This window comes from Entelurus aequoreus, linkage group LG03 (genome assembly GCF_033978785.1).
Source record: "Entelurus aequoreus isolate RoL-2023_Sb linkage group LG03, RoL_Eaeq_v1.1, whole genome shotgun sequence".
NCBI classification, from domain to species: Eukaryota; Metazoa; Chordata; class Actinopteri; order Syngnathiformes; family Syngnathidae; genus Entelurus; species Entelurus aequoreus.
In genome coordinates, this window is record NC_084733.1 from 79,923,204 (window position 1) to 79,938,203 (window position 15,000).

Here is a 15,000-nt window from a genome sequence, read left to right on the forward strand (position 1 = left end):
ATGAAGCATTTCTTACATATTCCCTATTTTTGCACCTTACCTTATTGGTAAGCATTTGATTTTACAATTTAGTTTATTCGCGATTAAGTGCGTACATGATGCATATTTTTTTGGTAATTAATCATGTGCGTTAACTGGTTAATTTTGACAGCCCTTATAATTATCGATAACACTTATATTGTGATACAGTTTTCAGCCACATTGTTCAGCCCATTTATTTCATATATACAATAGGCTTTAGCTGCGGGCCAAAAATGGCCCCTGAACAGAACTTTGGACAGCCCCTACCGTGGACGCTGCATCCTCTGCGAGCCTGCATTTGAAGACCGTCTCTGAAAAATGGACACATTCCAGTCTTGTCAAATAACCACATTTTCTTCCCTTTTAAGTACAGTGTATATCGTAGAGGATCATGTGACAATGTGTGAATTTTGGTCCTCGTCAGAAGAGTAATTGGCTATCCCTTTCTCATTGTGCTTATCACCCCCACGGGGATTCTTCTCCCTGTGCCTGATTGATCTTTGAATTTATTCCCTGGAAAAACACAATTACTTAAGAGAGACCTGAAGGTTGCTCACCACCATGGTGTTTTTTCTGCCTTCATTTACCTCCCGTTGGATCTTTTCTTTGGCTCGTCCGTGGCGGTCTACATCACCGCAGCCCGTTTGGGGCGCAGCTGACAGCGTGCAGCTGCTGTCACGGCGAGCAATTTAGCATCTTCGCAACAACGGCGAGATGGGAGCTCGACGGCGCTTCATTATTTACACATTAGGGCGTCTCGTCTTATTAAGCGGTACGTTTGTGTTCCAGCTTCCGGGCTCCTACCATGGACATTCCCAGCTCGTTCTCCCACCTCTGCCTGTGCGGGGACCGACACAAGCCTGGGAGATCAAGGACCAGGATGACTCGACGTGCAAGACCGTGTCAGCACAGAGGTAGGACCTTTAGTCGATATTTCTGTTTCGAGTCCGTTTTTATGTCAAGTTGCGTTTTAACAGGGGAAAAAAAACTACTTTTAATAAAGATTCTGACGTCATTTGTATTTGACCCCATAACAACCAGTAAGCATTCTGACCCCCACAGACTGGTTTTGGGACCATGAAGTACAACAGAGCTTCTCAATAATTTTTTGTTACGCCCCCCCCCCAGGAAGAAGAAAATATTTTGCACCTCCCCACTCTCCATTGTGACTATAAATAGCATCTTTTGTAGGGATGTCAAAAAAAAAAAGATCGATTTTTAGATTAATCGTGATTCTTATTTAAAAAAAATCCAAAATTATTATTTTTTCATTTTTTTTTCAGCCACTCAGACAAATCATATTGTTGATGTAGATCAGGGGTCACCAAACTACGACCCGCGGGCTGGATCCGGCCCGCCAGCATTTAAAATCCGGCCCGCGGGAAGTTCCAAGTTAAAAAAACAAAAAATGTTTAATTATAATTTTTTTTTAAGAATCTGTCCTTTCTAATCCATTTTCTACCGCTTGTCTCGTAGCCGCTCACGCAAATCATATTGTCTAAAAAATGCATTTATATTTTATATATATATATATATATATATATATATATATATATATATATGGGGCGGCGTGGCAAAGTTGGTAGAGTGGCCGTGCCAGCAATCGGAGGGTTGCTGGTTACTGGGGTTCAATCCCCACCTTCTACCCACCTAGTCACGTCCGTTGTGTCCTTGGGCAAGACACTTCACCCTTGCTCCTGATGGGTGCTGGTTAGCGCCTTGCATGGCAGCTCCCTCCATCAGTGTGTGAATGTGTGTGTGAATGGGTGAATGTGGAAATACTGTCAAAGCGCTTTGAGTACCTTGAAGGTAGAAAAGCGCTATACAAGTACAACCCATTTATCATTTATCATTTATATACATACAGTCGTGCTCATAAGTTTACATACCCTGGGAGAATTTATGATTTCTTGGCCACTCTTCAGAGAATATGAATGATAACACAAAAACCTTAATGGTTAATGGTTGTGGGAAGCTATTTATCGGCAAACAACTGTGTTTACTCTTTTTAAATCAAAATGACAAAAGAAAGTACCCAAATGACCCTGATCAAAATTTTACATACCCCAGTGACTTTGATCTGATAACATGCACAAAAGTTGAAACAAACAGGTTTGAATGGCTAATCAAGGTTCCAATCCTCACCTGTGACATGTTTGTTTGTAATTAATGTGTGTGTATAAAAGGTCAGTGAGTTTCTGGGCTTCTGACAGACCATTGCATCTTTCATCCAGTGCTGCACAGATGTTTCTGGATTCTGAGTCATGGGGAAGGCAAAAGAATTGTCAAAGGATCTGCGAGAAAAGGTAATTGAACTGCATAAAATAGGAAAGGGGTATAAAAAGATATCCAAGGAGTTGAGAATGCCAATCAGCAGTGTTCAAACGCTGATTAAGAAGTGGAAAATGAGGGATTCAGGTAGACCAGCAAATATTTCAGCCACAACAGCCAGGAAAATTGTTCGAGATGCAAAGAAAAATCCACAAATAACTTCAGCTGAAATACAGGACTCTCTGAAAAATTGTGGTGTGGCTGTTTCAAGATGCACAATAAGGAGGCACTTGAAGAAAAATGGGCTGCATGGTCGGGTGGCCAAAAAGTTACATTTTGGCCTCATCACTCCAAATTACTTTGTTCCAGAAGTTTTGAGACTTGTCTCTGTGCTGTTTGGCGTAATGTAAGCGGGATACTTTGTGACATTTGCGCAGAAATGGCTTTCTTCTGGCGACTCGACCACATACAAATACAATGAGTACAGAACATTATACTGTATACTATATATGAAACACAGCTAAAAAAAACATTTAATAAAATGGTAGAAACTAAATAATCACTACACATCCAAAACAAAATGAGCCCTGTAAATACAATAACATTAGGAATATCCATAAAAACAGTAAAAAAGTTTAAATCAAATCCTAAAAATGTCCATAAATATGTCCAGCTCAGCATGTGTTAAACGCCAGCGCAAAGAAGAATATATACACTACCGTTCAAAAGTTTGGGGTCACCCAAACAATTTTGTGGATTAGCCTTCATTTCTAAGAACAAGAATAGACTGTCGAGTTTCAGATGAAAGTTCTCTTTTTCTGGCCATTTTGAGCGTTTAATTGACCCCACAAATGTGATGCTCCAGAAACTCAATCTGCTCAAAGGAAGGTCAGTTTTGTAGCTTTTGTAATGAGCTAAACTGTTTTCAGATGTGTGAACATGATTGCACAAGGGTTTGCTAATCATCAATTAGCCTTCTGAGCCAATGAGCAAACACATTGTACCATTAGAACACTGAAGTGATAGTTGCTGGAAATGGGCCTCTATACACCTATGTAGATATTGCACCAAAAACCAGACATTTGCAGCTAGAATAGTCATTTACCACATTAGCAATGTATAGAGTGTATTTCTTTAAAGTTAAGACTAGTTTAAAGTTATGTTCATTGAAAAGTACAGTGCTTTTCCTTCAAAAATAAGGACATTTCAATGTGACCCCAAACTTTTGAACGGTTGTGTATATTTTTAAACTAGCCGCAGAGCTAGCTTGAAACCACAAAAGAAGTGCCTGAGGTGGCGTAAAAGCATCTTTGGTGTTATCCATCCATTCATTTTCTACCGCTTGTCCCTTACAGGGTCGCGGGGGGTGCTGCAGTCTAAAAGTGTTTTAAATAACTCATTAATATATATATATATTTTTTTCCTTTCAACACTTGAGTCTCTAGATCCACTTCAGATCTATTTTCGATTATAAGTTGTTACTATTTTTTCATCATTGATTTGTTGATTTTATGTTTCCATTTTTGTCAAAGAAAACTTTTTTATTTATTTATGGCAAACACACGGAATATGCAATATTTTTTCCCAAAATTATTTCAAAGTATATGGAGTATATGGAGCCTTAAATAGGTCAAAAATTCATAACAACATTAATTTTGATTTATTATTATTTTTAGAGCAATGACAGTTTTTAAAATAAAATTTAAAAAGATCCTAATAGTTATTTAGGATCCAAAAGAGTGCCACTCTTATATATAATTTTTAATTTATTTTTTACTTCCATCACTTAAGTCTCTCAATCAACTTCGGATCTATTTTTGATTATTAAGTGAAGAACTATTTTGACACATTCATTAAAAAAAACAACCTTAACTTCAGGGGGAGCGTGAAATAAATGATGTCTCCTGGGTGCGGGGCTTGTGACAACAAAAATTGAGAAGCCGCTAAGCTCGCTTGAAACCACAAAAGAAGCGCGTGAGGTGGCGTAAAAGCATCTTTAGTGTTAGTCAAGAACTATTTTGACACTTTCAGAAAGAAAACCCCTTAACTTCAGGGGGGGCGTGAAAACAATTATGGCGTGACAAAAAATACATTATTGATATTTTGTTTTTCATTACGAAGGGAAAAGCGGCAGAAAATGGTTGGATGGATTATATCAATTGTTTGTCCTTTTTGTACATTTTTTCTTTACAAAATCTGTACACAGGAGGACTTTGAGGGTAAAAACCAAATGGATTTAAAAAAGGAATAATTAGTAGTTTTTGTACTGTTGACTTGATTTTGATCCAACAATTGTGTGTAACAAAACAAAAAAAGCCAAGAGTTTAAAAGTCGTGTTGATATTGTTACACTGTCATCAAGACAGAAAACAGCAGAGTTGACACTGTGCAACATTTAAAACGAATAGAAAGTGTAACTGTGCTATAAAATCCTACGTCATGTCGTATGATGCTGTTGTTTTTGTGGTAGAAACAAATCTGTGGCGAGTGGCCTCTCTGAAAGATCAGAGGACTTCCTGGAGGAATGGTAGGTCCTCTCACTGAGGTTGGCGGTTGGATGAAGAGTGACAGCGGCTTTTATTTTCCCTTCAGGGGCTTCACCAACAGGCGCACAGCCGAGCTGATGCTGAGAAGAGCCCAGAGGATGAAGTCCAAGAAGAAAAGCTCAGGTGAGTGTTGACCATTGAATGTTACGCAATATATCAGCAGTTGTTAGTTGGAGGCCAGAAACTCATCTCTGTGTTTGTTAAACTAATAATTCGAGGTGTCAAAAAAATTGATTTTCGAATGAATCGTGGTTCTTTTTTGTAACGATTCTTAATCGCTTTTTAAAGGCCTAATGAAATGTATTTTTTTTATTTAAACGGGGATAGCAGATCCATTCTATGTGTCATACTTGATCATTTCGCGATATTGCCATATTTTTGCTGAAAGGATTTAGTAGAGAACAACGACGATAAAGTTCGTAACTTTTGGTCGCTGATAAAAAAAAAGCCGTGCCTGTACCGGAAGTAGCGTGACGTCACAGGAGGAAGGGCTGCTCACATTTTCCTATTGTTTACACCAGCAGCGAGAGAGATTCGGACCGAGAAAGCGACGATTACCCCATTAATTTGAGCGAGGATGAAAGATTTGTGGATGAGGAATGTGAGAGTGAAGGACTAGCGTGCAGTGCACGACGTATCTTTTTTCGCTCTGACCGTAACTTAGGTACAAGGGCTCATTGGATTCCACACTTTCTCCTTTTTCTATTGTGGATCACAGATTTGTATTTTAAACCACCTCGGATACTATATCCTCTTGAAAATGAGAGTCGAGAACGCAAAATGGACATTCACAGTGACTTTTATCTCCACGACAATACATCGGTGAAACACTTTAGCTTTGGAGCTAACGTGATAGCATCGGGCTCAAATGCAGATAGAAACAAAATAAATAAACCCCTGACTGGAAGGATAGACAGAAAATCAACAATACTATTAAACCATGGACATGTAAATACACGGTTAATGCTTTCCAGCTTGGCGAAGGTTAGCAATGCTGTTGCTAACGACGCCATTGAAGCTAACTTAGCAACGGGACCTCACAGAGCTATGATAAAAACATTAGCGCTCCACCTACGCCAGCCAGCCCTCATCTGCTCATCAACACCCGTGCTCACCTGCGTTCCAGCGATCGACGAAAGGACGAAGGACTTCACCCGATCATCCGTGCGGTCGGCGGCTAGCGTCGGCTAGCGCGTCTGCTATCCAAGTCAATGTCCTCCTGGTTGTGTTGCTACACCTAGCCGCTAATACACCGATCCCACCTACAACTTTCTTCTTTGCAGTCTTCATTGTTCATTAAACAAATTGCAAAAGATTCACCAACACAGATGTCCAGAATACTGTGGAATTTTGAGATGAAAACAGAGCTTTTTTGTATTGGATTCAATGGTGTACCAATACTTCCGTTTAACTAGTGACGTCACGCGCATACGTCATCATACACAGATGTTTTCAACCGGAAGTTTAGCGGGAAATTTAAAATTGCACTTTATAAGTTAACCCGGCCGTATTGGCATATGTTGCAATGTTAAGATTTCATCATTGATATATAAACTATTAGACTGCGTGGTCGGTAGTAGTGAGTTTCAGTAGGCCTTTAAAGCCCCACTTAAGAACTTTTCAGTTTTGGGTGATTTTGGCGGCGCCAGTGGACCAAAGCGGTAGTGTTTTGCCAGAAGAAGACTACATTTCCCATGAGGACTAGCGCATATAGCGTCACACTGACATGTGTTGGCACAAATATTCTGTCTCTAATGGCTATGTTGATGTTAAATAACAGACACTATCAAGAAATGATCTTGAATTACGCTACAAACATGACGCTACTACCAAGAATGTATCAGGGCGGATGAAGGTCCGAAGCAAAGAAAGACCGACAGGAATTTTATTCCGAAAGCTATTTATTGCTACCACACAAATTTCCGATAGCTAACATTAGCATTATCATTTTGATTTGAGCATCGAAAGTCACTTACTAGTCCAGCAGGAACAGAGCCAAGGCAGCGTGGGTCTGAAATCCCTCGTCTTTGAGCTCACGCCAGCGAGTGAAAGCCGGGGCAATGTTAGTTAGTCAGTTTATTATTTCTTCGGTCAATGGTCAACAAAATAAACAAACAGTTTTACATAAACAAACAGATGTACATTCATAAACAAACAGTTGTACATTCATAAATAAACAATAAAAAATGTTGCAGACCGAAAGGGTTTAGGCTGAAGTTGAACACTTATTGCGCCTAACCCTATAAACAAAGTCAAGTACGAGATGAGCTTCCAAAAAATATGACATTTCCTTTTCACAACATGTTATAAATACACATTGTACACAAAATAAATACTGTTGATCCTTGACTGTCCTTTTATCCGGGTAGCCCCCTTTTTTCTTTTTTTGTCCAGTCGGACAAAACTTTTCGTTTCTTTGGTCGTTTTGCAGGTAGATAGCAGTAATTGCACGTTGGCGTTCTTCTTCTTCTTCTTCTTTGAGTTTCCAGAGGTGTCATTTAACCAGTTGTAAGTCCGTGTATCATCCCAAATGTTATGAAAATATTTGATGATGGTTGAAAATTACTTTGTCCTGCTTTAATTTGTTTTATTTGTTTTATTTTTATTTGACTTTATTAAATGTTTGGGTAGAATTTTATAAGCAAAACATATATTTTAAGTACCGTATTTTTCGGACTATAAGTCACAGTTTTTTTCATAGTTTGGCCGGGGGTGCGACTTATACTCAGGAGCGACTTATGTGTGAAATCATTAACACATCACCGTAAAATATCAAATAATATTATTTAGCTCATTCACGTAAGAGACTAGACGTATAAGATTTCATCGGATTTAGCGATTAGGAGTGACAGATTGTTTGGTAAACGTATAGCATGTTCTATATGTTATAGTTATTTGAATGACTCTTACCATAATATGTTACGTTAACATACCAGGCACGTTCTCAGTTGGTTATTTATGCCTCATATAACGTACACTTATTCAGCCTGTTGTTCACTATTCTTTATTTATTTTAAATTGCCTTTCAAATGTCTATTCTTGGTGTTGGCTTTTATCAAATAAATTTCCCCCAAAAATGCGACTTATACTCCAGTGCGACTTATATATGTTTTTTCCCTTCTTTATTATGCATTTTCGGCCGGTGCGACTTATACTCCGGAGCGACTTATACTCCGAAAAATACGGTAATATAAACATGTAAAAGAGCTGTTTATTTTATGGAGGAATGTAGTTAATCATAGAACCGGCACCTAATGTTATTAAAAAAGTATTGATTTTGAATGGATAATTGTTTTGAGTGGAGAATCGATTCTGAATGGAATCGTTACCCCCAAGAACCGAATCGAGTGGTGCCCAAAGATTGACAGCCTTACTAAATATGTATGTTTTAGTATTTTCATGCCTCGTCATTCCTAAATATCCCTGACTGCATGTCATAGGAGTAAGTCAAGAAGTTGACAGCAGTGCACCTTTCCAAGTGGTGTGTGGTAATGAGCCGTAACAGACAGCAGAAGCCAGACTCTGTCGCTTCTCATTGAGCTTTATTGGAGAACTGGAAACCAAGAAGGACAACAACAACTGCCAAGGAACCTTCTGACAAGTCCTCTGGTCTCTGACTTTCCTTTGGTTGTTGTGGTTTCCAAGGTGACGTCAGCCGTGTGCCTCTCCGACAGTCGTCCAGTCCTGGTTAGCGCGCCGCTGCCATGTGGAGGCCCACTGCGCTTTGATCACGACGGCAAAAAGCACGACTTCACTGCTAGCGGTCTTGTCATTTCGCTCCAATGACCGCCAGGTCTTTGTCGAGTCTAACTTGTCATGGCAGCCCCCTCACTAGAACCAGAGCCGCGCTCTCAGAGTTCCCCGAAGTCAGGCTGCGGTTTTCTGGGTCTGGTTTTTAGGCCTGCCTTGTACCCTCTTTAACCTTCTGCTGCCATCCTAGGTCCACCAGTGCACGTGGTGGCTTGTAGGAACGCACCGCTGACCACCTACCCGCTGGGTCCGCTAGAGGGACTATGCGGTACTGATGGTACCAAAGGTAAGAGTCCGTCTCCTTCTCTAGGCCAGATGTGGATGTGCTAGTTACATGTCATGTGTTCATGTTAATACAGTCCAGTCAGCTCAAGACCAGAGTTAGAAAAATCACAACAATATATGATACTGTACACTGCAAAAAGTCAGTGTTCAAAAACCAAAAAAATAAAATAAAAAATTAGGGGTATTTTATTTGAACTAAGCAAAATTATCTGCCAATAGAACAAGAACATTTGGCTTGTCAAGACTTTCCAAAACAAGTAAAATTAGCTAACCTCAATGAACCCAAAAATACCTTAAAATAAGTATATTCTCACTAATAACAAGTGCACTTTTCTTGGTAGAAAAAAAAAATTAGACCTTTTTGCTCAATATGTTGAAAAATATTCTTAAATTAAGTAAATGCTAGTGCCATTATCTTGACATAATGATATGTGCTCGGCATTACATTTCTTGAAACCAGCAAACTTATACTAAAAACTTGTTACTCTCGGGGTCTCCTAGCCGCTCAGGCAAATCATATGGTCTAAAGATGCATTTTTCCATCGATAACATGACATCATCGCACCAAGTGCGTGCTCTTTCAGTCAATTAGTGCGCATATTTACATTTTTTTTATTGTAATTTTGAAGAATTTATCTGAATGTGCATGAACTATTTCTGTTCAAAATTGTTTGAAATGTCACATGTTAAATGTTTAAATATTAACTGTCAGTTTACTGTACTGTGCCAACTGTACTACTATATGAGTACTTATTTTCTATTGTTTCATTGAAAATAAAACAGCAAAGTCCATTTGGCTCTGTTTTAATTATGAGACACATTTGTGTCAAAGTCACAAATGTGTCAAAGAGATGCTTTAAGACATGGCTAGCTAGCTAGCGGCTAACGTCCTGCCCCAGTCGGCAGTGTTGTAGCTACTTCTAAATCACTAATCCTCGCCTCCATGGCGACAAATAAAGTAAGTATCTTACAAGTATCATCCCTGCAGGATGAGAAATAGCTAAACATGCTTCACTACACGCCGTAGCTCACTGACGTCAAAATGTAAACAAACGCCATTGGTGGATCTACACCTAACATCCAATGTAATGATACCAAGTACAGAAGCATATCTAGTCGATACTACTACGTTGATATTTTTTGGCATCACAACATTTTCTTTCGGTTTTTTAAAATGTATATTATGTTTATAAACTCAGGAAATATGTCCCTGGACACATGAGGACTTTGAATATGACCACTGTATGATCCTGTGACGACTTGGTATCGGATTGATACCCAAATTTGTGGTATCATCCAAAACTAATGTGAAGTATCCAAACAACAGAAGAATAAGTGATTATTAAATTTTAACAGAAGTGTAGATAGAACATGTTAAAAGAGAAAGTAAGCAGATATTAACAGTAAATGAACAAGTAGATTAATAATTCATTTTCTACCACTTGTCCTTAATAATTTTGACAAAATAATGGAATATTATTTATATATATATATATATATATATATATATATATATATATATATATATATATATATATATATATATATATATATATATATATATATATATATATATATATATATATATATATATATATTATACAGTATATATGTGTGTGTGCGTGTGTCCCTTTGGTGCTCTCGAATACCTAAACCACCATTTTTCTACATTGGAAAAAAAAGTTAACTTAATTTGTATCTTGCTGTCGGCGAATGTTTGTGGCATGCAACAAGAGGAGATGACAGCAGACGCAGGAGTTGGAGAAGGCAGCGGAAGCTGAGAAAGGAGGGGGCGGGAAGGAGGGGCGATGTGGGTGGGTTTCCTCTCCTCTCTAAGTCTAAGTCCACAGCGATTCCCTCCCTCTCTCCAGGTTGGTTTTTGGGCTTAAAACAAAATAGTCAAATCATGAATAAATGCGTTCGTACACAGAGACAAGGTTCACACACAAAGGCACATTAGGCCCGATCTAAATGTTTCTAAAAATAATAGAATAGAATAGAAAGTACTTTATTGATCCCTGGGGGAAATTCAGCACCACAGTTAGCTGACAATAAACAATAAATGGAAAAAGTTGCTAACAGAGGGGTTTGTAAATTGAGGTTTCACTGTATAACTTAACCCTTTCGAGTCATATTTACTTTTTTTCATATACTTTTGTGTATTTCACCATTGCAGCAGATTATAGCCTCACATGTGTGTGGCTACAGTTATTAATACTAACACATTAAGACTAAACCAGGGGTCGGCAACCCAAAATGTTGAAAGAGCCATATTGGACCAAAAATACAAAAAAACCACATGTCTGGAGCCGCAAAAAAATTAAAAGCCTTATATAAGTGTTATAATGAAGGCAACACATGATGTAAGTGTCTATATTAGCTATATTAGCCTTCTATCAAAGGCAAACTTCGTTGATAGAAATGTTGTATTTTAATTTTTATTCTACACATTTTTGCAACATTGGAAATCATTAGTAAAATAGAGGTGTCTCACAGGATGACATAACTTCTGGAAATTACTGGCTCAGAATAGCCAAAGGTATAGATGTGCATGTCCAAGTTTAAGGAAACGGCAGGCTGTCTTCTTCTAATGGATTTATTACAATCTTTGCAAGCTGCGTAACGTTTGCTGTGATCTGGAACAACGTGGCTCATAAACAACAATGAGAAATGCAGCCAATATTACATACAGATAATGTGTCATGAGACATGCTAATATAAATTAAATACACAGAGGACTTAAGTAAAGGAAATTAAATGTGGTCAAATGTACCTACAAACGAGGCATAATGATGCAATATGTACATACAGCTAGCCTAAATAGCATGTTAGCATCGATTAGCTTGCAGTCATGCACTGACTTTTTTTTTTTCTTTTTCTTTTTTTTTGCTCTATGCTTTTTTAACCTGTAAAACACTTTGGTTCAATTTAAAAGTTGTCGTAAACGTGCTATATAAATAAAGTTGTCTTGACTTGACTTGACTTGACTTAACCAAATTTGCCTGATTAGCACTCCAGCGAATCAATAAAATCAACAAAGCTCACCTTTGTGCATTCACGCACAGCATAAAAGGTATGGTGGACAAAATGAGACATACACTACCGTTCAAAAGTTTGGGGTCACGTTGAAATGTCCTTATTTTTGAAGGAAAAGCACTGTACTTTTCAATGAAGATAACTTTAAACTCGTCTTAGCTTTAAAGAAATACACTCTATACATTGCTAATGTGGTAAATGACTATTCTAGCTGCAAATGTCTGGTTTTTGGTGCAATATCTACATAGGTGTATAGAGGCCCATTTCCAGCAACTATCACTCCAGTGTTCTAATGGTACAATGTGTTTGCTCATTGGCTCAGAAGGCTAATTGATGATTAGAAAACCCTTGTGCAATCATGTTCACACATCTGAAAACAGTTTAGCTTGTTACAGAAGCTACAAAACTGACCTTCCTTTGAGCAGATTGAGTTTCTGGAGCATCACATTTGTGGGGTCAATTAAACGCTCAAAATGGCCACAAAAAGAGAACTTTTGTCTGAAACTCGACAGTTTATTCTTGTTCTTAGAAATGAAGGCTATTCCACAAAATTGTTTGGGTGACCCCAAACTTTTGAACGGTAGTGTAGGAGTGGCATAAAACACGTCTTTCTGTGGCAGCATCGGAGAAAGTTGACCATGTAAACAAACTACGACGAGTTCAAGGATCGCTGAAATTAGTAGGACAAAAACGGTGCTTGCCAAATACTCTCATCAGTGAAGTATGTTTAATATAAACAGTGATATTTCTAACAATAAAGAAGGTTTGTGTCATGTTTATCCTCCGACGGAAACCATAGTAAAACAAAAAATAGATATTTAAAAAAATATTTTTCCATTTTCACACATCTTTGAAAAAGCTCCAGGGCAGCCACTAGGGCAGCGCTAAGGAGCTGCGGGTTACCTAAACTCACCCAAATCTGAGTAGTGTCAAAATGTCTGTTTTAAGCACTCTGCCTGCACTCCACTTCCAAAGAAAACACGAGTCAAGAGATCCTCTCCAAGACAGAGTAGCTCATTCCTACCCAGCGAACCACTTCAATACCGGGGTTGTGCGGAAGTTCCGGGCAAATTTCCTCCCTCCTAACTTTTCCTGCCGTGGCCTGAGGTGGAGAGATGATTTGACACGGTGACATCGGCAGCTCCACTTGAAAGACGAGGAAGAGCGAGAGGGAGGAAGAGTGGGCTTTTATCAGGGGAGCCCGTCTCCCCTTTCCCGCTGCCCCCTCCCTCGCCACCACCCGGGTCAAGGCCTCTCGTCTCTCCGAAGGCCATCCGTGCAGAAACGTGTCTGACCCACGCTGCTTTTATAGTCTGCTGAAAACCACCATTAAGTGCAACTGGCAACGTTTGCATAGGGTTTCCGCGGGTCATTAAAAAGCATTAAAAGTCAATAAAATGGATTTGGCGAAAAATAAGGCTTTAAATCAATCTAAATATTAAATACGACGTCCGGAGGCGTTAAAATAATTTCACCCATTTTTAGGCCCGAGTCAGTTACAGTAGGAAAGAGATTCCCATTCTTGGGTGGATGTTGCGTGAGAAGGAGATGGGTAGTCATCATTTTGCAACGCAGGCTGCTGAAAATGATGGAAAGTGTCACTCTATCGGAATGAAACTGGCAGAGAAGAGGACTGTGGAAAAACTAGTGAGCATCATGGATGATGCCAGTCACCCTCTGCATTCCGTTATCAGTAGCCAGAGGAGCCTGTTCAGTGCTAGACTGCTTCATCCCAAGTGCAGAACTCGTAGACTCAAAAACTCCTTTGTCTCACACGGCATCAGACTGTACAACTCCTCTCTGGGGGGGGAGGGGGGTACTAGGATGACTGGGGGCGCAAAGCAATAATACTGAAATAAACTGCAGCAAAAAAACAGTGCAATTAACAGTGCAATAATAGTGCAATACATTTTAAAGGTGCAATATACACATCACATATATCTTTCATTATTGAATGTATCAAATGTGATACATATTTAATGGACCACAATGGGAACAAGCCTTTTGGCTTTTTGTGCCATCCATTTGCCTTTTCAAAGCATTACATGGATTAAATTCTTTATGATGTCAATAAACTTCTCAATAAAAAAAAAAACATATTTCATATAATCGACAGTATTACCGTTTTTCTTAATTTTTTTCTTTTCATAACATGGTCACTACTGCCTAGTTTCTCTTGTTATATTCTTATTTTTACTGTTATATTTGTGTTCTTATTGTTACTTTTTATTTTTATTGTTATTGTTATATTTTCTATTTTATTTCCATTTATACCTCCATTATTTACTTTTTTAAATTATTTTAAATTCTATCTCAATTATGTACACTGCTGCTGGAATTTTAATTTTCCTGAGGGAACTCTCCTGAAGGAATTAATAAAGTACTATCTATCTATCTATCTATCTATCTATCTATCTATCTATCTATCTATCTATCTATCTATCTATCTATCTATCTATCTATCTATCTATCTATCTATCTATCTATCTATCTATCTATCTATCTATCTATCTATCTATCTACATAGCAACTGACGCTGTGGTCATAGTTGGAATTGCCACAAAATAGATTTTAAGATATTTAAAACTCAACTGCCAACTGGCGGCTAAAGTAGATGGTGTGTACCCCCCTCAATTCGTCACGTTTCATGTGTCAGGTAAACCGTGACAAAGGGGGCCATATGAATCCCCTTCCTACTGTAATTGAATGATGAATTACAATTGACTCCATTAAAAATTCACTCCGTGCATCGCTCTCAGCACCAGAGCGCGTTTATTTGACCGTAGATTTGAATGAACAGAGTGAAGCATTATAAACGATGATTATAGAGCTAAATGTCCATGTGTGGGAATCAGCGTTCATTTTGTTGACTATAAATGTTTAATTTTGACGGCAGTCTTTGATTTAGTTTTAGTCATATTTTAGTCAACTAAATTGAAGTTCGAGTCTAGTTTTAGTCAATTATTTTCTCAACATTTTCGTCGAGGAAAATCACAGCGTATTTTCTGGACTGAAATATAAAAGTGTTGGAAGTTGTCGTGAAACCAGTTTTATTGAGGTTATTGCAGAGCGTCTCAAGAACTAAATTCACA

At 38.3% G+C, this 15,000-nt stretch overlaps 1 protein-coding gene across 1 annotated transcript in view; it reads left to right on the top strand.

Moving 5' to 3' along the window:
* Positions 1–15,000, top strand: part of lrriq1 (leucine-rich repeats and IQ motif containing 1) — a 102,624-nt gene that overhangs the window by 66,393 nt on the left and 21,231 nt on the right. Inside the window, exons 19-23 of the mRNA XM_062040882.1 lie at positions 811–935; positions 2,256–2,327; positions 4,762–4,818; positions 4,884–4,960; positions 8,778–8,873. Coding sequence (XP_061896866.1) covers positions 811–935; positions 2,256–2,327; positions 4,762–4,818; positions 4,884–4,960; positions 8,778–8,873 — 427 coding nt within the window. The remainder of the gene's footprint in view (positions 1–810; positions 936–2,255; positions 2,328–4,761; positions 4,819–4,883; positions 4,961–8,777; positions 8,874–15,000) is intronic.